General features: G+C 44.1%; 1 protein-coding gene across 1 annotated transcript; it reads right to left on the reverse strand.

The window, feature by feature from the left end:
- nedd9 (neural precursor cell expressed, developmentally down-regulated 9) lies at positions 1 to 27,362 on the reverse strand. The gene is made up of 7 exons (XM_083783258.1): positions 27,165 to 27,362; positions 14,379 to 14,807; positions 6,440 to 6,538; positions 6,047 to 6,193; positions 3,002 to 4,183; positions 2,346 to 2,435; positions 1 to 1,436 (listed from the first exon to the last, which is right to left on the reverse strand). Exons 1-7 carry the CDS (start codon positions 27,174 to 27,176, stop codon positions 873 to 875), a joined length of 2,523 nt encoding a protein of 840 aa, XP_083639384.1. The 5' UTR covers positions 27,177 to 27,362; the 3' UTR covers positions 1 to 872.
- Positions 27,363 to 27,488: the final 126 nt, after the last annotated feature.

Here is a 27,488-nt window from a genome sequence, read left to right on the forward strand (position 1 = left end):
TTCCTGAAAAGTTGCAATGCAAAAATGGAAGCCATCATTCTCACAATAATTTAAAAAAAGAAAAGAATATGGCGCAACAAATCTTGCCCAATGATATTGTCACTGGTGGACGGGTTTCTGAACTGCCCACAGGCCTCCTATGAGACAAAGACCAAGAAGAAAACATTTGTATATATATGAAGATTAAGAAGTTTAAAAGTGGTGAAGTGGTCCTTTAACTATGTACCATCCATCCAAAATGGCATCTACTTTGGTGCAAAAACACACTGCATTTAATGTGCATGTAATACACATGAATCACTTTTAGCAAAAAAGATACACTGATGTTACCTGTTGCACATTTTCTATAGTAGATTCAGATTGAGAAGGCCGTCTTGTGCACTGTAACAGTCACATAAGAGAGATCAAACGACACAGTCATATCATTAAGAACAATACTTTACTTTGTCCTTGGTGAGAACTCCCCCCCCCCCCTCCCCTAAAACAAGTAGTTGAGACTGACATCAAATGATTTACACATTGATCTACTGTCATATCCAGCAGTAGGGACATTAAACAACATTCTATGGGTGAAAATGAAAAACAGGACATCTCATAAGGTGCTTATTAATATGCAACAGGAATGTTATGAAAATATGTCCAAGTCACTCTATAGAGACGCCAATGCTGTATCTATATATATATATTCAGACCATAATCATAGAAAACAATCTACACAAAAATAGAGCATACATTTACAGAACAGAAAGAACAAAACTATTTACAACATCGAAAACACTCACAATTAATGAAGAGCAATATATAGTTAAATGTTCACACTGGAGTCCTGGTGAAATAACCGAGCCCCAATGGGTGAGTCACTAGAACAGAGATCACAAACCGGCCATTTGCAGTAGTTGTTCTTTGAACTGCTGTGAATGGTGTGAGAGATCGGTGACTCGGTCCACCATCTCTTGGACGGCAGCTGTGTTGGGGTAGTTCAAGGCGGCCGTCTTGGTTGCGCCCACCACAGTCTTCAATAAATCACAGAGAACATTGCTGGAGTTCATCACCCGGTTGGCTACCTCGGGAGCAGTCGCTTGCCTGGACAGAGTGTCACCGATGAAGACCAGTTTATGCGCACTGAGAATGACAAACTTGCTGTGAGCCACAAAGATGCGGGGAGGCTGCCCAGCGCCAACGCAGCTGAAGAATGCATCCACGGCGTTGAGGAGCGTGACAAAGTGCTGCTCGCACTGCTCGGAGTAGAAGCTCAGCAGCTGACGGTCCCGCGCACACAAGTGGGTCCCGCTGACTCCCAGGGAGGGCGGCGGTGAGGAAGAAGAGTCAGAGGGTGTGGAAGAGGGTTCGGCCGAGTTGTTGTGGGAGATCCACTGTGAGATGTCATTCTCCACTGGTTTGGTCACCTCCTGCTCCAGCTGTTTGAACTGGTTGATCTGTGAAGACAAGAGACAAAGAATTAAACTTCTGTTCACATACTTCATTTTAACCCTGCTCCATAATTTATAGTTGTATTTTAATAGAAACTTGGAGGGCAACCAGTCAGTCTCAGTGACTGAGATTAACAACCACAGAATCCTTATTTTGGGCACGCCATAATAGGCAAACATTCAGTGAAATAGGAGACATTTGGCCACAAGAGTACATCTACAAGCTCACAACACATCGCTTTGAAACATAATTGGGAGCTTGTAGATCTGCCATTTTCACTGAAGAGATTTTGTGTAAAGGGAACAGGGGGGAAGTATAGACTCTGTAGGGGACTCCGGTCTATGAAGTACTGTATGGTATAAGTGGAAGGGATAAACAAATGCCAGTTCTGCCCATCAAAAGGAATTATGTGAAAAGGTTCATCTCCTGATTCCCATATTCCACTATGTGTATTGCCATGAGATGCCATCTGCCCTATGTGCTTGTGGAAGAGAAGGCTAGGTAGTTGATTCCTCAAAGCCTGTATTCTCCGAGTTTAGTTCTCCGAGTCCATTACCCAGATTTATTTTGTGAATTGTATACATTCATATGTCTTACTTTGGCTAATGGAAAATTATATACAGAGCACAAATCCTAGGACACATAGGGCTCCATTTTCGTCACCGCTAAACCCCTTATCTTTTTCTTTGCCTTTTTTACTATTTTGCAAAACATTTTTTTAATAGTAAAATGGCCAGTCTACAAGCCCATGTAGATCAGCTAGTTGAACTATCCAAAAATGTTTTTCAAAATAGTAAAAAAAAAAAAAGGCAAAGAAGTTTAGGGATAAGTGGTGACGAAAATCGAGCCCAAAATCTATGATCTATAATATAGCCTAGAAGTCTAAATCAGAGAAAGGAAAGAGAAACCCTTACTTGTTCCTGGCCCAGCTGAACTTTGCTTTGCTTGATAATGTTCTCTTTCTCCAAAAGTTCCTTCTGCTGACGCTCAAAATCTTCTTTGCCCTGTGAAGGCATAAAAATAGGTTAAAATGGCACTCAAACAACATTGTATCGCATCCATGTGAGCAAGCTCAAACAAACCCTTGCTCAACCTGTTATATAATCCGCTCTACTGAGAATAAGATACATAAAGAAAAGGCCATGCCATTGTAGGACCATGGTCACTATTTTTACTGAGTCAAAGATAAACACCAGGCCAGTATTTATAGAATAGAAACAGGCATATGAATGAAATGGTTTAATTCAGGCTATCAAGGGACATTTTAGGATTGGAAAGGATTTTGCAGATAATTTGCCACGAAATGTCACAGTTATGAGCATATCACCATACCGCCCCCTCAGGACATATATTGTATAATTGTGCATAAAAACTGTTAACAGCATGTACCAATTGTCGTTACCTCCCCCTCCCCAAAAAATAATATCTTTCAAGCGTTAATACATCCCCATATTGCAGTATGTAGGACTACACAGATATATTACATTTAGGATATTGCCCAACATTAATATAGTGACACAATGCTTCTGAAGTGCATGTTGTAGCAGAGGGTTCTTAGTACAATCCATACCTGCAAATGCACATAGTCGTAGTCCTCCATCCAGCTTTTAACACACTTTTCACTGTTATTCATATTGTCTTTGTCTTGGCTGGAGGACACAGGGAAGGGCTTGGTCTGGCTCCCATAGTTGTCATTGTCTGAGGAAGGGGATGTGAGCGTGTGGATCATGCTACCATCAGGTGTGCCTCCCCTGGAGAAGGACCCATCCATAGGTACCCTTCTGAAGAGCAGTTCGGCATTACTGCCCACAGTGGAGGCCAGCTGCTTGGAGTCGTCGGGCACGGTTCTGGAAACCATGACAAAGCGGTCCAGATCGTCACTCTTAGCGTGGTGTTTGGTGGACCCACAGGAGGCCAGGGCGTTGAGGGCCCAGCCACAGTTCTCCAGGGCCTGGTACGTCTGAAGCAGGATCAGCTGGGAGTCCTCGAGCCGCGCCAGCTGCCTTCTGAGCTTACTGTGCAGGCTGGGGTCCGACAGAGCCGTGGCATTTGCCGCGGCCCCTCTGCCAAACACGAGGAAGTCCCCCAGGGCAGCGCGGACCCTGTCCAGCACCGTGCGCACATCGTTGGCATGTCGCTCCATGAAGGGAAATGTCCTCCAGTGGGGGGACGCGACCATGGTCTGGAGGGCTCCCACCGAGGCCTCCATCGCCTGCTGCAACCGGTGCAGCCTCTGGACAGCCGAATCTAGGTCCAGGGCCAGCCGTCCCTCTGTGCTGGAGCCCGTAGAAGAGGAGGAGGTCGACATGCTACTGCGGGTGCTTCCCGTGCTGGAGATAGACAGACGGTTGACGCCGTCCGTCGCGTCTGCTATCGCCCGGGCGTCCTGGGAAGGGATCTCGTACATGCCCTTGCCTCGATCTCTGTCCACAGGGGACGATCTGTGTTGCGCGTGCTGCATGCCCCGGGGGACATCGTATAGATCTCTTTGTGATCCCGCGGCTGAGAGAAGGGTGGGAGGTGGCACATCGTAAATGCCTTCATTGTCATTAGCGGCAGGGTGGTGGTGATGATGATGGGCAGAGAGTTCTGAGCTTGGGGGGAAGTCATAGTTTGACTCGGGGCTCTGGGTGGTCTTGGCGAGGGTAGGCGGGGGGATGTCATAGATGCCCTCTGGTTTGTGAGGCTGGGGGAAGTCGTAGTTTCCCTCCTGGAGAGCGAGGTTGCTTCGACAGGGCGGCACCGAGTACACCTGTTGAAAGAGAAACGTTAGGTTTATGCAGTGCATGAAAACATATATTACGCAGTGCATGAAAACATATAAAGAAAGAAAAACAGGTGAGCTTCCTCTGGAAACTGCCCTTGGTTGAGGCAGTGGGTGCTCATAAACCAACTACCGGTAAATGGAAAAAGCGGCAGAGCCTTCTTCAGAGCAGACTGTCTGAAGAAGGCTCTGCCGAAACGCGAAAGTCTTGCATCTTTTATTTTGGAGTGCCGCTTTTTCCTTTTTTTATTTGCATGAAAAGAGTCACAAATATAGTCTTCATCAAATAATAATAATTTTAGAAAAGTTATGTGAAGACCACACATATTTTACTGACAAACGTCTCTGCAGTAGAAAGTGGGTTATTTTTGCGATCCAAAATAAACACCTGGCCTCCTGCTGTGACCCACTTATGGGTAACAGTCCACAGTTTGAAAGCCAAGTGCTACAGTCAGTTGCACTTGAAAACAGAGGAAGTGAAAGGCCTGCTTGGTGTCAAGTAGATACCATATTTGCAAACCTCAAACGCCCCCGATTCCTTCCTTTAAATTCAGTGTTAGTCAGCCTATGGCACACAAGCACCACGTACTAATAACTGTGAGGTCTTGACTATGCTGAATATGTGTTATGACGTACATGGCACAGGGCACAGAAGTCCAGTGGGATAAATAAAATGGTGGACTGCAAGTGATTTCCATCAGTCTTGAAATCCACTCTTTACAGCATGACAGGCATGCCCAGACTGTAATTAGGAACTACGCAAATAACAGGTCCCAGCATATTTCAGGTTATTACAAACAAACTGATGGCCCGAAGCCTGGCTGTGTCTGGAAGTCTGGTGAAATCCTAGATCCTAGAGGTTTGGTTGGAGAGCAACCATTTATGTCCTTGACTTTCCTTTGTTGGATAGCTCTCAATGGTTAAGAGGCAGGGAACCGTACTCGGCTCTCTTGACTTCTGGTTGAACACTACTGGCAGGCAAGGCTTTCATTTAGAGTAGCCACAAGAATGTCCTAAATATGATCATTGGACATATTATTCGTTTATTACAGCCAATTAACTCATTCAATGGATGAGTATGGACAAGTTTTTCCCAGAGTCACTCACTGTGTGTGTGTGTGTGGGGTGGGGGGTTCATACCAGCTTGTGTAAAAACACTGGAGTCGCAGTCCCACAGGAAACGGAACCAGACGTGTTTGCAAAATCCAATTGTTTTTTCTGTGAGGCATGCTCTTTTCAGACGACGATAACTCTAGAACCCAAGCTCCAAATGGAATAATTATGTTTTTGCCCACAGCACACTGTCGCCGATTGACCGGGGGAGAATGTTTTTTTTTTAAATAACCAAAAATTATAAACACAAGGTGTCTTGAAAAGGTAAGCTATAACGAAAAAGCCTGGCAGAAGCTAAACGAAGCAAGAAACAAATCTGCCAGTCAATGAGTTTTAAGCGCCACCTGGTGGTCACAGGTTTTGGCTCTTGTTGCCACCGAAGCCCATTATAAATAAAATAAAGAAAATGTAATTCTATTGTGCATGTCATGTGCATGTCATCACCAAAAAAAAAGGAAAAAAAATAATATATATATATATATATATATATAAATAAAAATCGTCTTGTCGTCCCTGGCAATCAGTGCATAATTGGATTAATCTCGTCTTGTCGTCCCTGGCATTTTTAAGAAGAACTGTATCAATAAACACATTCTAACTATTTTCCGGACATACGTGGCTACCACTACTTCCTTAATTTCAGTTGATTTGACAGAAATAAATCCAGTGTCCTCTGGGTTGATGTGCCCCTTTCATTTGGGTGGCAGCCTTAGTCGTTTTGTGGAACAGTTCTCTTACTTCTGTAGAGGGGGGTATGTCATAAACCCCTTGTGTCCTGGGGTCCATTTGGGACGGGGGTATGTCATAGACTCCTTGACTCCGGGAACTCCCATGTTGACCAGGGTAAGGTGATCCCATCCTTTTACCAGGTGGAATATCATACACCTGAAAAATGAGAAAAAAAAGAGACAGAGAGAGAGAAAATATAAAATACTGGAAACATGGATGTATACTGAACAATATACTGTTTATGGTTCTCTGTAATTGTACAAAATTGGCACCCAATTGGCACCAATACCTACCCTATATGATGACTATACACTGAGTGACATTGTATGACAAAGTGTTGTATGCAAGTTTACAGATCAGTGAAATGTCGGTGGGACAGGCTGAATCACGAAAAACACCTACCCCCTGCGATCTCATAGGAGGGACATCATAGAGGTCCTGTTGGTCGTGCTGGCCTGGGCTGTAGGTGTAGGACTGGCCCACTCTGGTTGGAGTCACCACCTGTCCATCCACAGCAGGGCGCAAGAGAGACAGACAGCAGAGACTTAATGATGATGAGGACTGCCGTTTAAGATGGCAGCTGCTGCACGACAAGACATTCACAAGTCTAACGCTCAACATCACCAAGTCTAACCATTTTCCTCATGTCGTCTTTAAAAAAAAAAGAACAAAAAAAAACCTGTGTGCCTCTTGCCTGGCATACCCAGTGTGTAGCTGCTTTCCGTTCGTTGTCCTCGCGCGACCAGGCAACGGTATGTAATTACATCGGAGTTAAATCAGTTCTGACATGAACAGAGGCAGTTGCACATTGTCCCTGCAGTGCCATGTTTCAGCCTTTTTGTGACTGAGTACCCTCCAAACCGTGTGATAATCAGAGGCCAGGAGCAGGCCAATACAGGGAATGACATAAGAGAACTTGTTGATAATGAAATGCTAAACTAAATACAAGGAACTACATGGATATGGTACCTCCAGAGTCCAGAGCTGTGATGAACTGTGACGCTGACACAGGAAACCAAATCACATCCAAGTCACAATCTTACATTTCTAACTTCATATTATAGTTTTATAATAATTAATTATTTACAATTACATTTGCCTTTATACATATGTAATACAATAATATACATAGTGTATTGTTCTACTTTTTTTTTGAGGGAACAGACCCTGCTCTAGATGGCTTAGCCTTCAGCTACGTCGTACATCTTTATTTTTAAGTTGGAACAACAGCTTCTGGTGTGAATTGTTTATTCTCGTCACATTTTCCCTCTCTGTCCCGTCAGTGTTTATCATTCCCACCTAATCTTATGATCTCAGTCTTTCCAACCCCCCACCCCCCTTCCCCCAAAGGAAAAAAACCCCACATAGGACCATGTAGACCTCCTTACAGCATCAGACAGACAGAGGAATGTCCGGAATGCTCTTCCCTGAGCGCACCAGTGACCCCCCCTCCCCCAACAACCCCAGTCTTGAAGAGTCTTCCACTTCTGCCCCAAACTCCACTAACACCACAGTGGAAGTAGCAGGGTTCATAAGCAGGGCTTGAAAATGGGAACCATATTATGCAGAGCTTCTTGGCAGAGAGGGGGGGGGGGGGGTTGTGTGAAAGAGAGAGCGGGAGAAAGAGAGACTGAGACTGCAGGGAGGCAGGAGACTTAAGTTTCACTAACCCTTCTGAGTCCCTGTATAGCTGACCTAATATCCTAATACCTCCTCAGAGTCAAATGATAGGAGGTGCAACCCTGGCACGAGGCTGACCAGCTCCGAATGAGATTAATGCCTTGGGGAGAGAGGGGTGGGGTGGGCTGGTAAGGGGGGGGGGGGGGGGGGCAAAAGATTTATGGAGAGAGTTAAGAGAGGTAAGTGAGAGGAATGGAAAATGAGGATATGAGTGTCCTAGCATGGAGAGGAATGCCATTCATCTGAGTGGAGTTATTATTGAGGAGAGTCGGACTGCCGGTAGTCCATATGGTTCTCATAAGTCTAATGGGAACATCACCTCGGTGAGTTGAGGTGTTCATTGTTGGCATTCCTGTCTGTACATACATCATCCCTCTGAGCCCACTGGGGTCAGCGTTGATACATTCACTATAGGCTTTAAATGCGTCAAGCCAGGAGCTTGAAATAAAGCAGCCAGAGTTTACTGTAGTTCCTTTCTCTTCTTCTCACATGTTTGGCGCACGCACGCACGCACGCACAGCTCCCAGAACACGTAACCAGACACACCAGCCATGGAAGAAGCCTTTTTTCAAAGCAACAAAGAAAAGGCCCAGAGATAGAAAAAGATCACCCTAGCACTACTGCCGTGGCTGTGCATTGGACTTAAAATTAAAAATCTTGAGTTTTTAATTAAGGATTTTTCTACTTTTTAGACGAGCAAATCGGCCAACCTATGAATCACATAAATTCAGTTGTTCATTCATGAGATGATGTTTGATGGTGTATAATGATAAGAGCGCCCCTCACTTCACACAGGTGTGATTTTTGAAACACCACATGTACCATATGTCATCCTCTTGCCATCAGTGGCTCCTCTAAGCCACTGCCAGACACGCACTTCTCATTTATTTCACATCTCTGCCCTCTGTTTACCCAGCAGGCCGTGCGTCAGGGGCACTTGGCGCTCCTATAATTGCCGCTGGGTAAATATTTACCGGGCCCGCTGGGGTCGGTTCTTTTACAGACGCTTGGGGAAGGTCGATCAAAGAGAAAAAAGCGGTGATGTCATCATAAAGGGCCAAGGGACTGAGCAAACACTTGTTCCCACTCAGGTGACAGGCTCTTAGCATTCCATCACGCAGGAGTCAGAAGGGGATGATGGGAGTGACTAACCAAGGATCAGATCCCACGTTTGGCCATGAGGAGTCCGAAAGGAGCATTGTTAAGACTCCTGTTACTATACCAGGTTGAATGATTCATAGCTCTTTCAGCAAAACAATGTTTGCTTAGCATCCCGGTGGGCTCAGGTTTGGGCAGAATGGGAGTTTTCAGTGTATAGAGTGTATATCATTTAAAGACAAATAGTGACCTCACAGGCTTTATATCCTATGTTATGCAAATATATATTCTTTCTGTCAGGCAGAAACCTTCTATCGGCATATTTCATCTTTTTTGTTCATGTCTTTCGCCTATAATGACATGCCCAAAATAGGGACGGCAGGTTGAAAGTCTCTTATATTTAACCAATGACAAGAATTACATGTGTTAAGTGTTTAAATTGAGTTTGTGACAAAATAAAATAACCACATTGGATTCATTGGAACACATAGTTTTTCAATGACCTGAAAGGTAATGGTGACGAGAGCGACGTGTGTGTGTGTGTGTGTGTGTGTGTGTTTAAGCAAGAATCAACAGGATATGATCACTTCACACCTTTTCATTGGAACTATGAAGTGCACTGCAAGTGGGCTCATCGAATGACCCGCTGACATACAAGTCAACAAGCCCATCGCAGAACACCGCAACAACGACATTGCTGGCAAGGTGTCAACTGAGCCCTATTGAATGCAGACTGCATTCATCTATGCATTCACCTCGTCTATCTTCTTGCACTGCCATCGCCACCGTTTCCCTATCCATCCATCCTGCAGGTGCTGACAAAGTACAAATCACCCGTTTCTCGTTACCTTCCTCCGTCACCGTTCTGCCATTTGCCTCCGTCAGCACGGAGCTGTTGTTTTAGCATTAAGTGGCCATGGGTCACTTAAAGCAGTGCAGCAGGGAGGTCCAGTCAAGACACACCCAGGAATAGGATACAGTTAAAGTGGAATGTTTATTTTTGTTTTGTCGTTTATTGTGTTATACTGTGTGGCACTATTATTATTTTTTGTGTGTATGTGCTGGGGGATGTACCGGTTATACTGAAACTATACTATCCAAACAATCTATCACACAGACACTTAGACAGTCACTCTTCAGTGCTCCGTTCTGTTCAATAATAACCTTTTCTTTCAGGAACACCTGCACTGCTGAATCATGGTGGGAGTGATGTAGCTTGCCGTGTTCCAGGCTATTTTCTCTCACGCCTGAACCATTTCACTGGGGTGCTCCTCAGAGCCGCATTGATTATTTTTCACCGCTTGGAGCGGCGCTGGCCTATTAACGTGCCAAACTAATTAATGCAGGTAATTAAGTTTCGAATCCTATGAGGCCTCGGTCTCCATAATGCAAGCAAGTGGCCAAACCCAAACAGAGAGTGTGTGTGTGTGGGGAGGGGGGGGCTAAATTAAGCGCCAACATAAGTCACATGCCAAAAATAGAAGATCTACATGCTCACTCACAGTGCATTACGTGTTGCGAGCTTGTAGATCAGCTATTTTGGCTTAGGCACAGAGGAAGGACTGATAAGGACAGTAATAAGGATCCATCATTCATTCTCGCTTTAATCCCAGGACCAGACTGTTTTAATGTGATCATTGAGATAGTAATAATCGTTTTCCTTTTCATTTTATCTTCTTCTTTTTCCCCCCTAAAAACAAAACACTATTATAGAGAAATGATAATCTGAACTGTGAACTGAAAAGTAACAGAAATTGGAGACAGGAGATGAAAAATGTCTAGGAGACCCCTGCCCGCATTGATCTTAATAGGGGAAAATGTTACCTTTCAGCAAAGCATTTCCTGCCCCCTCTCCTCCCTCAACCTCTGGTATTCCTTCATAGCTGCAGCTTTGAACCACGCAGGCAGGCAGGGAGTTTCTCCCAGTGTGCAAATGGCAGAGCAGAATTCTTTTGATAGTACAATGGATTTATGACCTTGGCCCTGTGGTCAAATCTCACAGACCGGTGATTCATCACAACTGTGACAATAGAGAGCAGACAAGTGTCTGCAAGAAGTCGGCTTTCTCCAGGAAGGGATAATTAATTTATCTGGTGCCGAGATCGTTCTGCACATGATTAGGGTGAAAATAAATGTGGTTCCTGAACCAAACAAACAAGCCATTAATTACACATAAGTTTAACTTGGCAGAAGCTTATCAAGGTAGACACCACACCCTCAGCAGTGTAGTCAATAAAACGCCTGGCCGTTTCTAAGCCCGTCCTTAAGTTTTGTGAGAGTTTATTTGTCCCTCTGTGATTGCCCTACACATCTTTACGGTGGGCAGGCCAATGAGGAGGAATGCTTGGATGTATGAAACACATGGAGGAAGTGCCCATAGAAGGAGCCAGGAAGTGAGAAATAAAAAGGCTGTCTGGTAGGAGTAGATAAGAGGCTTGACAGAGGCCTTTGAACCCTGACCCCGCCCCATCTTTAAGCACCGTGAACTCATTGCCTGACTCAGAGGGTGGGGAAATCCAGAGGCACCGCTATGCGGAGGAGTGTGAGACAAACTGATGTACCTTTTGGGGCTGTGCGGGGGGAAAAGAATCAAGGGCACTCAGATGACAAATGGACTTCTAACAACAGGGTGATCATGGCGGTACAAGGCTTCTCCTGGCCTCCATGACAGGAGACTCTTTGTGGAGCCCCATGAGGCATTGGGTGTCGCACTCTGACCTTGCTTCGGGGGCCCTGAATGGGGCCAGCTGTGAGGCTCTCTTTTAGCTCGCTCCCCTAAAGGGTCACACAAGGACAAGGCTCAGGCTGCTGCATCAAACCAAACAGCCGGAGGAGCGGAAAGAGCCAAACCTCAGTTTGCCTTCACTGAACCAAAGCCCTATGGCTATGCCACATGAATAGAAAATAACCAAGTCGCCAGGATTTGCACGGCAGAGTTGGAATGCCAACCTGACTGCACAAAGTGGAGGATGTGTACATGCAAGAATGCACAGTGGAGGACATAAAGCGTAAAAATCAGTGAGAGGGGATGCGTGCCAGTGTTGCACGTCAGAAATAGCTCAAAACGAGTCACATCACGGCAGTTTGTAGACTGGCCATTTCCAGCATGCAACACAATGTGCAAACAACTATAAATCAGGCATAACTATAATATGAGAGAGGATAATTAGATTAAGTCTCCATAATTATTTAGGAGACAAGCATGCGTCTGCAGCATGCAATGAATGTGGACAAGGAGGAAACGCCATTCCTTTCCCTAAGCTGCACCAGCCATTACCACTCCACAGGACACCTGAACAGACTATTTAACATGCGTCAATGTGCAGAGCCTGTCATCAGGCACATCATCCATCCATGTGGTGCATTGGAGATCAGAACATTCTCCATGATGTATGCAATTTATGCATTCATGCACGCACGCACGCAAACACAGAAATGTGTAAAATGTCATAACATGCACAGACACATACATATGCACACACAAACTTTACTTTCCCCCCCAAATAGCCAGAAACTGGAATCTGCACCACTTTTGACAACCACAGATTGGAGGGTTGGCTAACTATCCTAGATTTAATATAATCTCTCAACAACATGATTACAGACTGCAAGCACAAGAAGAATTTACATAAGAACAGTATTTAATTTTCCATGTTATCACCCCGAGCGCTTTTAATACCACTGCGTTGTTAAGCCCCATGTATGTGCAACTTGTGCAAAGGAGAGGTGTTGGTTGACCCTTCTCCTGTGTGAGCTTGCATGTGTGCATGTGACGTGCGTGTGCATTTGGGGGTACAAGTGAATGCCAGGTCTCCTGTTCCCCCCCCCAGCTCATGGGTTTGTCTAGCTTATCACAACCGTTCTTGTACTGTGAATCACAGTCCCTTAAGCTCCTGGCGCCTGCTCCCTATTTACCCACCAACCAGTCACCTTAGCTCATTTCTATGACAACTAATGCCATTCTGTAAGAAGAAAAGAAAAACACCCCAGGCCCAGGATATAAAAAGCTTTTCCAGGATATAATTACCATCCCCGTGTCCTGCAGAGATGGTCTGGTGTGAGGTGCTACAGTACAGCTAGTTAATCGGGTGAATGAATAAGAGCATTGGATTCATTTTTCTCATGCGTCCAACGTTTGAACCCACCGGTGCCAACTGCCAAGTAACCATATGTCCAAATGATTTCTCTGCCGGTCGATGAAAAGTAATGGGAAAGTCTATGGAAAATGGCGTGCTTATTTTTCTCTGCTATTGCAGGCCATATTCTCAGTGACAGACAGACTTAGATGTATGCCTTCATTGACATAATGTCCAGCTCCAGCTACAAATATAGTACATGATGGACAAGCTGCTACTGTAAATATAGCCATATATACTGTAATTGACCAAGCCATGGGTTTGCAATGGGCTTGCCAGCGACCTGTGTATAGCATTTGAGTACAGGGCAACCTACATTCAGGCATTTGGACTCCACCAAAATGCTAAAAAACAGCCTTGTGTTGTTTGCTTTTCCATGAGTTTTCCCCATGTTCACCGTGGCTCAACTGGCTCTGCAACACAGAGCCTGCCAGCACACAAGCAGCTCCAAATGGGAGCCGTGCATAAAACACTACCCTGTTCTGTGGTGAGTGCCACAGCAGCACAGGCACACCCTGTCCACAGTTCACATTGCAGACCCACAATCCCTCTGGCCGTGTGACTCTATCTCCACAACAACAAGACTGATGCAATGGCATCATTCACTATAACAATGCTTTGTTTAAAACCCTTTTTGGGCGGGAACCCATTTTGGTGTTTTAAACATTATGTTATAATTTAGCTATTGAAAAATAGCAGATCTACAAGCTACGAGCTTGTAGGTCTGCAAATATTTGAATATATATTCTTTCAAGGTGAATGTTTTTAACTCAGGTCTAAATGGGTTAAGTCCCATCACGTCTAATCTACACATGCATGCACAAAGGCATGCATGCATCCACACATCATTTTCAATTCTCCCTCATCAAAACAATCTGTCTACAACAATGCAGTCGGTGCTGGTGCCTGGTGGTCGGGTTTCAAACGAACAATCTACATTTCACCTACGTCAGAAATACATTTATTTTCTCCGGTACAGGATATATTTTCTACCCCTGCTCTATAGCATTTAATTTATCTCACCATACCGTCTTTCTCCCTCTCTCTTCTTCGCTACTATACCGCTCTCTCCATTTCCATCTTCAAGGTTCAAGAGTGTTGAGTAGACTTGTCAAATACACATACAATACAGCTCATCGCAGGCAGTGAAATACTAATAAAAGTCAAAGAAATGTAACGAAAATACCAGATCTACAAGCTCAGATGCGACGCGTTGTGTTGTTGTGCTTGTCGGCTATTTTCAATACTTAGACATTTGTTTTTTTAATTCATGGAATTTCTTAGATTTTTGGCATTCATTTATGAAATGAACAAAAATTAAACAAATGGGCCCTGCCCCTGACCCACTGATTGGGAACCACTGACGTCACTGGACTCTATATCACTTTGAGTTGTTGTCTATTGTCTGTGTACAATGTATCTCTCACCTTGCTGGGTGCGTGATCAGCAGCAAAGTTGCTCCTCTGGGGGGGTACTTGGTACACATCCTGGCTAGGGGGCACCTGGTAAATGCTCTGCTGATCTTGCTGCTGCGGGCTCTGGAAGGATGGGGGCACCTGGTACAGACTCTGAGCTGAGCCTGCCTTCTGCTGGTAGGCAGCACTCTGACCTGGGGACGGAACCGCAGCGGCGGCAGCGGAGGAGGCAGCCGGGGACTGGGCCTCGAACATCGGCCCGATGAGCAGCTTCAAGCGGTTTCCGGGGGCAATTCCCTGGCGCCCGTGCAGAGAACAGAGCCACCAGCCCTCCAGTCCGCCCGTGTTCTGCTCGATGACGGTCAGGATGTCCCCCTTCCGGAAAGCCAGCTCCTCGGGGGACTCGGGCACATTGTCGTACAGCGCCTTGGCCATCAGGTTCTGAGCAGAGGGAGAACAGACGGACACCATGTTGGCAACATAAGCATAAGCACATGGTCATACAAGAACGTTTATGACGAATCAAAAACTAGCACCCTCACCTAAGGCATATTATAGGGAAAACCAACTCCGTTTCCGACCCCAACCCCCCCCGTCCCGTCTATGAAGTAAGAGAAAGATGGCCGCCATGTGAATATGGCCAATTATGCCGCTCTGGTGAATACAATGAGAAACTACTTGGTGCACTTGTAATTAGCATTCAAAATTGCATTAGCCCTTCAGCAACCCGCCAGATGTCTTTCAAAGTGATTTGAACAGGATAGGATTTTCTCAGGCCGTGCGGTGCTGCAGGGCACAGTTACCTAACAGGCTAGTAAATGGTGTGGTGTAATGACTCAAAGCCACAGATCTGGAGATAGCAAAGCCCAAAGGGAAGTCACCATTGTGTCTGAGAGCCACTTACCAACAATTACCTTGCTAAAAGCACTCATCTGATGGCCATTGTAAATACAGTACAAATAAAATACACTGCCACTGAAATAGTGGAATGGGATTTTTTTTATCATCATGACAAGTCATCAAACTGGAGGAGCTATGCACATCTAGACACATGTTTGTATTCATAAACACAGTGAACTTCACTGGGATAAAGTGGGATGCACACGCAGATTACACACACCAAACAAACAACGGTCAGACATGCGCTGCTCCCATGCTTGCGGTTAGGGTTTGAGATAGGTTGTCGGTCTAATAACAGTTGGACCAACAGTATGTCTAAACTAAAGCCTGTACCCGGATAAAGTCACACATATCAAATAAACAAAGATGATAACATTGGATACCCACGACACACAACAGATATTTGGAGCAATTTTACAAATATCTCCCCAGGATCGGGTTGAGTACAAATATTGTGTGGAAGAATGTCCAAATACAATCACATCTCTCTCCCGAGTAGTGGTGCATGTTATCGGCAGACTCTCTCCTGTACTGTGAGAATCAGGAAGACCACTTTGGGGCTGCTGTTGAGCTGAACCCTCCACGAACAGTCAGCCTTCCCTTTTCCTCCACAGTCTGATTCAGAAGATTCGTTCCCATGTGAACCATTCTCCACCGGTAACATTGTTATCTCTTGCTGGGAGTCTGTTCTCCCTGTTCATTGTCTCAGTATGGCGTCATGACCATTATACAGAAACACCCAATGCACAAAATTACCCTCCACAATCACCTCGGCCGGTACCAGCTAGCTCATCTGCAGACCTGTAACACACTTGAACCTGACCCCTGAGCAATGGGAGTGGATCCTGAAACCCTTCTTTTATACAATAAGTTGACCTCGTTGGGAAATTATCTAAGATGAAACTAAATGAGGATTACTGCAAAAGTCTCATGCCCCGTCAACAGTTTAGCTTAGCTGTAAAATTAACCTTGAGAAATAATAGTTAAACACTGATTATCCAGACTTAAAGTAGCTTCAAACTGTAAAGCTTTGTCACTTCTTTTTTGGTTTCATGTTGCATCACATGACTCTTGACAAGATTAACTTCCAAATGCTACACACTCAAAGAAAGTAGTTCAAGACCACTCCTATAAACAAAACAAAAAATAAGGACATACTGTATCATAGTTCTTTGCCTACTCCCATGTCTCCACTAATTATAGAAACTATAATCAAGTGCCAAAACAACAAAACCCTCTGTCTTATGACATACTGGCACGCACAAAAAGAAAACACCTCTATTTGAGTCAGCTATAGCCTATAAGCCCAGTGAAGTTTTGTGAAGATAAAATCTGATATGATAGTGAGACACCTTAAAAACGCCCACGTGTCTGAATCCCCCAAAACCACATGGTCCAAGCCTCTCTGAGCATACAATAACAAAATAACAAAATGATAGATCTGAGAGAGAACATGTCATTCATTGTACTGAAACAAAACAAAAAAGCATTCTAAACACAAAGGAAATATAAAGGAACAAGTATAGGGTTGGGTGTTCAAAAAGGATTTGATCAAATCTTGAATCTAAATGTCACTCCATTTATCAATTCAGAATCATTTTGAATACCTTTTTTAATATCTGGTGTGAACTGCTGCCAGAGTGAGTACAGTATTTCTCTGTTCAAAAATCAACACAGCTGTGCAATTATTATTAATACTCCTTCAGCCTTCTTCCATCTAGAACAACATACATATATTACATTTTAATATCAAAACACGTTGAACAGAAACGATTGAATAAGGGATTTGTTTGACTTGGAGCTCATCGAATACAATTACTCGCCTACTCTAAAATAGTCTGTCTGTGTGGCAAGATAATTTATACGTAAGGAGTCGAGGACATGTTCATTCGTTTGTTAAATATCACAAACTCGTAGCCAATCATTTCCTACAATTGTTAATTAACCACATGCAGTGATGACACATCCGACCAAATAATCATTGGCATGGTCGATGAGTGAACTACTACTTTGTGGGAGTAGCTGGACATTTCCAGAAGTCTGACATCAATTCTTGTAGAAACATGTGGGTGACATATGAACACATTTCATGTGTTGTGGTTTGTTCCTGGACAAGACAAAATGGTGGACACACTTTCACACCATCAACATCCTTCTGTCTAAAGTTTGGCTATGTGGGTAAGGGGCTAGTCTTGTAAATATACAGATGTAAAGTTTCAATTTAACTCTAGGTATTTTTAGAGTTACATCACCATATATTTTGATGTGGCCAAAGTAAACAATAACTTTCGTATAGTATATTGACCAAATTACAAGCAGAATAACTAAATATTAGGATTCTCAATTTTTATGTCATGAAAGGTGCTCTATAAATGAAGTTATTATTTACAAAAGTCTATTATCTGACTGTTCAGAGACTTCCAGGACTGTCTGGGGCAAAGAAGAGGCTCCTTGGTTGGAGAGTCTTTTTAAGTGTGTCATTGCTGGGAATACAAACAGGTCGTTAGCCATAATGGAGACCAGAAACATGGAAATCCCTTTCATGTGAGGCATGGGCGGGAAAAGATCCAGCACCCTTTTTTGCTTGTTTTTGTTTGCTCCTGGACATTGCACATCTGTAATTGGAGCAGGTGAAACTGACTATTAAAACAGATGTCATATCTCAGGCATAAACATTGGTTAGTCCGAACGGGGTGACTCCGATGCTTGTCACTGATCCACCTGTAAACACATGTGTTTGTCATTTGTCAAGTGGGCAGAGGGGTGGGCCCTATGCTTATGCTTCACCTACACAGATGGGTGTCGTCTTCCCGGAAGTTATCTTTTACGCACTGTTAAACACACTTGTGGTAACTTAACTTCCCTTTTTGCTTCCCCTGAAGAGTGCCAATGAATTGACTTCTGCATTTGCGTGACATTAATGGTGTTAAAACAACATACTGGGCAATCCCGACAGCCTTTATACTGCATGTCACCCCCCCCCCCCCCCCCATCTCTCTCCCCATTTCCTGTCAGTCTACTGTCTATACCTCCATAAAAATAAATAAAAACAAACATACTGCGGTCAAGGTGTGTGTGGTCCGACGGTGAACTGGCATGTTCAAGGCATTCATTAAACATTTGTTTGCATAACTGATCCATAGCTGATCATTCTTTAGCATAAAAAAATAAAAAAAAGTGTTTCAACTTTGACCAAGGGACTGAAAAGAACTGGGCGACACAGGACACACACACACACGAGAATAATTCAAAAATTGTGAAACTCTTAATTCAAACACCATATTTGGTCAGTTGCTACACATTGCATCTCCTGGCAGAACACAACATTTAATATAACCAAAACAGTGTACAACCCATCTCTCCATCCATCTGGCTGAGGAACAATAAAACCACAGAGCCTTTAACATACCATTTGACCAAACACATGGCACAGATAAACACAATGAGCAACAACAGCATTAAGAAAATGATTTAAAAAAAAACATGTTTTTCCGCCAAAGATTGTCATTATCAATAATCATGTCTACTCATGACTACAACGTTAAAGTAAGTGACATGCCGGTATACCGTTAAGCAGTTTAAGTAAAATAACCTAAACTGGATCATCATTTTAGCCATAATCATAGAGCCCCCTAATGCCTGTTGATGTGTCTCAGTCTCTCTAGTCTTAACACCTGGAAACTGATATATACCTTGGAGAATCTCTAATAGACTTGAGTTTATGCCATTGGAAAGCAATTATATTGGAGGAAAAGCGGTACAAAGCAGAGCTATTTAGGTTCACACCTGGAGCAGCATGTGTAAAGTTCCAGACACAGCTGTGTAGCCCCACTCTCCCCTTTCTTTCTTTTTTTTGGGGGGGGGGGTTTGATGACTCACACACTTCTACATCAACAGGGCATTTTCCACTGGTGTCTCGTCTAAGCACTAATAGCAGTCTGCTTTGCTCATTTGTGCGGAAGGTGTGCGTACCCTGTGCTGACCACTCCAGAAATAAGAAGCCCTTACGTAACACTGCCACTGAAAGGGCTCCGCCTCTGTTTTCGGTAAAAGAGCACTCTGGGTGGGTTTGGCTCCGATTCTAGAGTACACATCAGCCTAATGAAGGTGGCTTTGGGTAAATGAGCTCACAAATACAACGCTCTAAATTCCCCCTCCACCCTCAGCCAGAATCACTACCACACCACATTGCATGAATTCTGTGTCCCCAAGGCAACGGGAGGGGTCACGCAAGACGCACATAGAAAGAGGCGTGGACGTGTTCGGTCCAAACCAGCCACCCTCCGCGCACACAGCCACTCCTGTACCCCCAAAAAGTGGTTGGATCCAACTGTGAGAACATCATGCTATACCTATAAAACTCCATGGAGTACATCAGCAGTGGGCTGGTATAAGAATTAGGGCCATACCACTGTAACACATGCCCTCGGGTAGTGCATGGAATGGGTGAACCAGCACACTCATTTGGCCTCATTTCACATAGGTAAATATAGAAAATAATTATAGTAATGACGATAATGAGGACCTGATGACTTTCACGGGCCGTTCCTCTGAGTGTAAGGCTGCTGCGGGTGATTGCCAGTTCAAATAAATGGGCCGTGTGAAGGGGCTCTGGGTAGAAATGGCTCATGGGAAGAAGTTCGGAGCTACATGGCAATTTCTTCATTTGAGCAGTTTTCTAGCAGGCTGACCGACTGATTACAGCCTCTATAACCTCTGCCAGTGGCCATGTAATAACATAATTACACATCAGGTTAGGTAAAAACCTCATCTCCTCTATTTCTGAAATAGTCTCAATGCCAAGAAACATATCACAACTTCAGTGTTTCCACTTTCAACTAGCATAATTCAACTTCATCACTTACCGCACAACGGCATAGTTGCATATTGACTGATGCCTCGTGTACGCACTAAAGTCAATGGAATTACAGTAACATGAAAGCAATGGTAGCGAACTGATATCAATATAGCAAAGCCCTGCACTCTGAATAAAGCTACACCATCCTTCTGTAGCTTTATTCAGAGCATGGGACCTCCGTTATGTTTTCTATGATTCAGTCATTTATGGAGAGCTGATTCACAGCTTATGAAACAGAGAAGAATTGTAATCACTAAACAGTAAACAACACTCAGTTCAGAGTTCAGACCAATGAACATGTCAACATACGATCCATTTTGTAGAAAACAGAAGTCATTGCACTGAAATATGTATAGACTAGGAGTTCTTGAATTTCATTCCAACACGTTTGCAGCATGATAAAATGTCTGGATAGAGCGTAATATCCTCAACCACATTTAGAACAGAACAAATGGCCCTACTTAGTGCATTGAGTAATAACACCCCTATGACGGATCACATCTCCCCATCCCACCCCCCCTCCCCCCCCAAAAAAACCCCATCTAATCATACTTGCTTCCCCCAAGGCAACCATCTTCAACAGGATATATGCAATACCATGTTGGGCCTAACCACAGTGCGTGCTGTGACAACCCACAGCATGCACAACCCATAACTTACCTTCCCAATTTGATGTCAAGTCTGACAGCATCAAAAGGCTCTCTCGTCATTAACTGGAAACGATAATGAAACAATAATGATTTAGATTTTTTTTTATCAAAGTTTCTTTATTAATTTTTCAAGTCACAGATGAAAATAGCATACAACATTTTGTTTTACCCCTCCCTCCCCCCAGAGTTGTAATGATTTAGATTTTTATCCGACCTTTCCACAGAGTCAGACACAGCATGCTACCATCGGTGCATTTCCACTCGCATCCAAATACCCAGCACATTCCTTTTGTCAAATTGCACATTGAAACCGCAATACAACAGTCAGGCAACCTTTATCAACAGCAGTAAAAGTCCACATGAAATACGTTATGGGCTGGACATACTGGTAGCTTCACAAGAAGACAAGACAGCCATTGACTACTAAATCACGGGGACTATGAGTTACTGTAACTGCTTAATAAAGCCGCTCGTCTTCCCTTAACTGCCCTCTATTCCCTCTCCATTCGTTCGAGGTGGTATTAATTTACCGTCACATTCAAAAGGTAACTTGATGTCCACCCAGCCCTCCTTAGCCTGCAGCAATTCCTATGCTCTGCACCACCTTGAGGAATTTAGAGTGGGTCACTGGGACCTTGCCTTCCTTCTCACAATATCTTCCTGACCTGCCTTGCTCTGGTCATGGAAGCACAGTTCTATGTAGCCTACAGATGAACTTACACTCTTTCAAGTGTGTATCATATTCTGTGATAGGGAGGGCCTCATACGGCGGTGTCGTATGCAGAAAATAAAATAGCTACAAAGCTCGCAGCTTGTTGATTGGCTATTTACAGTCCACAACCAAGTATAAATCAGGCTTTAGGCTTGCATGTTACGTAACGGTCTCTCACGCCGGTCGTGCCAGGACAATGCAATGGTAAACCCTACGTTACGGATGGTATGCACTATGCACATACTCTGGGGCTCCCAAAAAAGAGCTCAACGAGTGAAGATGGAGGGAGGCGGATTTTTGAAAGACTGGGTGTGTAGATCAAGCCAAGTGAGGGTAGTGGTACTGGAGAGCACTATTGAAACCCATGGATAGGCTGGATAATCCCTCAAGGGGTTATTGGTTGTGAACTTGTGATGAGAGATATGTTTATGGTATCTCCACAGGCCCACATTTCATGGTTTTACATATAGGCATCACCAATGAGATGCACATTTGCCACACTGTCCCCCCGATTTCACACTCCACACATGACACAAAAAACACTGCCAAATAACTAATCCCACCACCTTCCCCCCAACATATGTGCCTTTGGGGAAAGGGTGACTAATTTGTTTACTCAATGAATTTTGGGAATGTAGAACGCAGTGCACACTCATATTACCCTATAATTAGGACTTGGTTTGGGGCTCATTGTTTTGTCATCTGCCAGGATTATGGACACATAGGTCATGCTAGGATCTAACCTATGGCCCAATTGAGACAATTCTTCACAACACCATAGCCAGTGAAATATGTTTTAATCAAAACCGACATGCCACTTCACTGAGTCAAACAAACCACAGGACAGAATGAAGGATGTGATAAACACAAGTCACACCAAAGCACTACAGACAGTTTGTGTCAGACCCCCATGGTCCCAGCTGTTAATTTTCCTCTTATTTGACATGAGGGCAGGCTTTCCATCCATATAACTGAAATGAGTTGACAGGGGTCTACTAGACTAGATCACTGCAAAATACTTGACATTCTTCAGGAGAAGGGGGAGTGTCAAAAATTATTTCCGCCAAAAGGTTAAACATGGAAATGACTACAAGCATTGTTCCTGATGTCGGGCAGGATAGTTTTTTCTCCTTGCTCGCCATTTTCAAATGGTAAGACTTGGCCCATGGTGCGAGGACACAGCAGGGGGTTGGGGTACCCTTATCCATTCAGAATTGGGGTAAGCTCTTCATGCTTGATTTGGAAAACGCGGTGCTGGGGTGGGTGAGGGTTGCCCAAGGGGGCAGAGGAAATCCTGGAAAATCTTGGGATAAATGGTAGAAGCTTCATCTCACACACCACTGAGAAGCCAAATTAGACAAATCTAGACACATAATGCAGACCTAAAAATGTTGTCTTCTTCTTATTTTCACCAATAAAGGCAAGGAAAGAATAACGCAGGACGTGATAAATTAAATGCACGTCTAATATTAAATCCAAATTATTGTGCTTCAATAAGTTAGTAAAAAACATGTGTGGGCTATAAGGCCAACTGTGAGAGAGAGGCCAAGTAATACAGGGGGGGGGGGGGGTTGAAGTTTGGTCATGAATGAACCTTGTTCTTCTCATGGAGAATACAAATGTCTCTGGAGAAGTGGTCTTTCCACACAATGGAACCCCATATCAAAAGGTACACATACAAGAGCGTGTGCACACAAACAGTCTCAGGCTTCGTACACACACGTCAGACGAACATGCTCTGTGCTGTCCGTGTTTCATGGCCGCCTCAATGCTTTTCCAATGGAAGTCACGTGGTTTGACCAAACAGTTGTGTGTGATGGGGAGGGGGGGGGGGGCAATCAAACACAAGTGTTTGGTCAAACCACGTGACTTCCATTGGAAAAGCATTGGGGATTTGGGGCGGCCATGAAACACAGGCAGAGCACAGCACAGTTGTTCTTTATGTGTGTACGAAGCCTCACAGAGACGAGTATACCCCCCCCCCCCAAACAAACCCTCATTAACAAGGCGCACCTTGAAACAATTATGTGCAACCCTTGGCATAGTTGCAGAGTGGTTCTCATACATTTTTGTCAAGGACCCCCAAAGTGATATGGCCGTGGACCACCATTTGATTATTTTTTTTGTATTTTTTTACATAAGAGATGATTTGTTAAAGGTTTTGAAAATTAGTCTAAAAATTCTCATTTTGCTGGGGACCCATTGGAACCCCTTCAAGGACCTCTAGTCTAGGTGTCCCTGGCCCCCTCTTGAACCAGTGCCCTGGAATGTATTTTATTTTTTCATTCTCACAGGTCTCCCATCCCCCCATGCATCCAACAACCCCCCCACCCACTAACTTCCTATTCCCTTTCATATTCTTTCCCTTTCAGTATCCGAGAGAGCCTCCTCCTCCTCTGCCCTCCATGGTCACAGACTGGGAGAGAGAACAATGTCTGCCTCGCTCGCTTCCAACTCAACTCTCTTTTTGGACTGCTGCCTGGAACCTGGGCCCAGGAAAAAAAAACATACACACACAGGCTTGGACTTTGTATAACTTTGGTTCACCTAATCACTCTTCACTCTGGTCCTGAAGCTATTTCTGCCACAGTTACGTAAGCTACAAAAGAATGACTGAAAAGGAAGAGGACTCCTAGTGTGTGTGTGTGTGTGTACTGTCAGAATGAAGATGGGGGGGGAACCAAACTAAGACTCATATCCTACTTTTGCTCCAGTGCTCTTAACACTATTTTATACTCTTGGCGTATGAGTCATGACGTGGCGTGACCAATACAACCTATATCGGAAATGTGTGTGAAAATTGTTCGCTTGTAATGACATGCCCAAAACAGGGACACCAGACCAGGTTGAAAGTGGTCAATTACCTCAGACCTCCCCCTCTCTCTCTGCTTCCGGGTGTAAATAAATATGTCTGTGTATGGTCTCTCAACTTGGGGATTATACGCATTAGATGACCTATGGAGTGACAAGCAATCCCCTCACACCTGCACGCCTGTTGGGAAACTTCTGTGACGTCACAGGAAAGGGCGACAGTGTCTCCCCCAAGCCAGCTGATTGGCTGACCCCTGGGTTTTCACTTTTGACGTGCCGCCACCGTACGTCAGGACATGTGAGATGCTGCCAACAAGCCACTGCACTTAGTTAAGCCTGTGTGGAAACATAACCGCCCTCCGCAAGGAATTCAGCACTTAATATAGCTGTGGATAATTCACCTCAGCTAGGAGGACGATGAGCAAATGCCAAGATCTGATAAGGGAGCATAAAAAGCCTTTTGTAAATATTTAACAAGAATTAGACTGGGTTAAGATCAGCAAGGGTGGAATCTGTGTCAAAAAAGAGGATAGGATATACTGACACGCCATGAAATGTGCATTTCAAACAGGGCAGACCTATCCCTGTTACCACATAGTACACTGGCCTCTCTCTCTGTGTGTTGCATAATTTGGTGACTGCTATTTGCTATGCTTTCCATATCTCAAACAGGCAGAGAAAGAGATAGTTGAAGAGACAGAGGTGGAGTAGTTTATGTCACAAAGAATGCATAGTTGGATAATAGTGTTATATGTGTGTGTAATATGCTGTACAGATTGTAGTCTAGCAGACAAATAACACATGATTTACCCTTTCCGTTATGAAATATAATAATTCTGAAGGGGAGCAGGTTGGTGATGCTATATAATGAAATCCTCTGAGTGAATTTATCCATTTGTAAGTGTGTACAAATGTACACAATCTTTAGTACTGTACTTCTCAGACTAAGATTGCGTTTACTGTATATTTATTCCCAGAACTATTTGGTCTTCTCAACTGAATGCAAACCATCACCACCACCATTATCTCAGTCACTGCTGTGTATGTGTATGGTACACGGACCAGGGCAATGAGTCAACATGACGCAGGCACATGGCGCACACACCCACACAATCACAGAGTCCTCTGGGAGGCCGGTCTCAGGTCATTGTTGGACAGGACACAGAACCAAACCAATGACACTAACACTGTGGAATGTTTAACTCTGAATGTTTAACTCTCTCAGAGCTACAAATGAATAAACTGGGGGAATATATCATATCATATCATCATATAATGATATTCTGAAATCAGACCACAGGATGAAACACATGCATCTAATGAAGTAAAGAGAAACATTACACTTGCAGAGAACAGCACTATAAAGGGCAATAAGAGGGTAACACGGGGTAGGGTACTGCTTATTTTAGTATGAGTGGGTGGTTTAGAAATGGCACCATACTGTGTAGAGTACCTGTCCTGGACATCTCTTGCCAACTGTCCTATATTCCACACATACTGTTGAGCAGACAAAAGAATTCCATTCATGAACAGCGCGGGTTCAGGCATCCGTCCAAAGTCGGAAGTGAATCTTCTCATTATATCTCTGAGCTGTAGTGCTGTGCAGAGCATGACTGTACTGAATGGTAGGCCTACATGTTCACAAGATGCCAATTTTCCATGGGTGCCATTTGCCAATCCAAATGCTTCCTCTCTCTGATAAACCTCACAGCCAGCAAGTTATTACTACTCAATGGCTAACCTGTCACAAGACAGACCTTAGTGAGCAACAGTTGCATCTAAAATAAGACTAGCAATTGGACTATGTGCAGAGTGTGGTGATAAAGATTCCCTGTAGGCTAGTGGGATGTCCTGGTGCCCCTGTCCTGTCAGTCACTGTGCATCATGTACCAGGCATGTGGCATGGCTCATGAGTCATGACCTATGTTGTGTGTCAGGCTGTCAGCCCAACTCTTTATCCTCCCTTTCACTGTACCATAATATACATAATCTTGACAACAAGGTTCAAAGGGCTGTATAGATTAGAATAGCAATGCAGAATTGACATAATGTGAAGCAGTGATTCACCCTGCTTTACATACAGAGGTGTCAATTGACCTTAAATGAATGTCTCGTTTGTTCGTCAGCCCACACAAGGATGTAAACAAAACAATATTGTCCAAACAAAGCTGGAGGAGCCTCGCATTCAAAGGGAGCAGCAAGGGGGTCATTGAGAAGGACATAAGTAATGGCGCACGGGAATAACTGCTACCTAGTAATTTGAGTTGCAGCAGCGTTCATTCCCTCACAAATGTAGCCTACAATAACATCAGTCATTGGCAGCTGGGAAACTTAGGGGAATTATGGGCCCCAAATACTGTGCGATTTGAAGAGAAGGTAAATAAAGACAGAAAGATATGTGAAGACCTCTCTTCGGAATACCCCCCCCCCCCCCCCCCCCGAAGATTTGTCCCCCTTGAATTTACCCATTTCATTCAACCTGGGTTCGATGCGCATTATATGAACTAGCACCCACCCGACCCGAGTACATCACCATCTGGTCCATCTCAACAACATCTATCCATTGAAGGTGTTACGATTAATCTGAACTTAATTCTTGAAATAAATGGGGCTTCCCAGATTTGTCATGGACGCGACCCGGTGTGTCGGGTTGCCTGTATCGGCTGTATTATATTCACGGTTCACCAATCACCACAGAACTAAAAATTGCTTGGCTAAATAACAAATGCAAGACTTTACATTATAGATGGACTATAACCATAGAGCGATTAGATTGTTCCAGATGAGTACAATAATACAAGGGAAGAACCGATAACATTATCTCGAATAACTTATTCCGTTATGCCACTGCATGCAAAATCACTTACTTTGTATTTCATTTTGAGCGCCTGGCCGACCTCTTCTCTGAATTCCACGGGGGGGACGAAACTGTAAAATATCCGCTTGTGGAATCAAAGAGCGCACATCTGAATACGGAACTGTTTTGTTTGCAGTTAAAGAGCCATCGAGAAGCGGTAACAGAACGGGTACGAGGAACTGTGTGAATCCTCCCTCCTTGTGGCACGGCTGAAATCCACTTCTTCTGTAATACTTTACTCCCCCCCTCCCTTACAGACAGACATTACACTTTACTATGACGGACTTTGAGCTCATTTGCATGAAGCGGTTCTTATTGGTCAAAGCAATATGTT

Source organism: Protomyctophum parallelum, assembly GCF_964188405.1.
Source record: "Protomyctophum parallelum genome assembly, chromosome: 1".
In the NCBI taxonomy this organism is placed as follows: domain Eukaryota; kingdom Metazoa; phylum Chordata; class Actinopteri; order Myctophiformes; family Myctophidae; genus Protomyctophum; species Protomyctophum parallelum.

Bases quoted from the DNA above. Each gene is read 5' to 3' on its own strand.
- nedd9 (XM_083783258.1), bottom strand. The intron at 6,194-6,439 runs GTAGGTGTTTTT...CTCATTTTTCAG, and splicing joins CTCCTATGAGATCGCAGGGG to GTGTATGATATTCCACCTGG. The intron at 2,436-3,001 runs GTATGGATTGTA...ATGCCTTCACAG, and splicing joins ACGACTATGTGCATTTGCAG to GGCAAAGAAGATTTTGAGCG.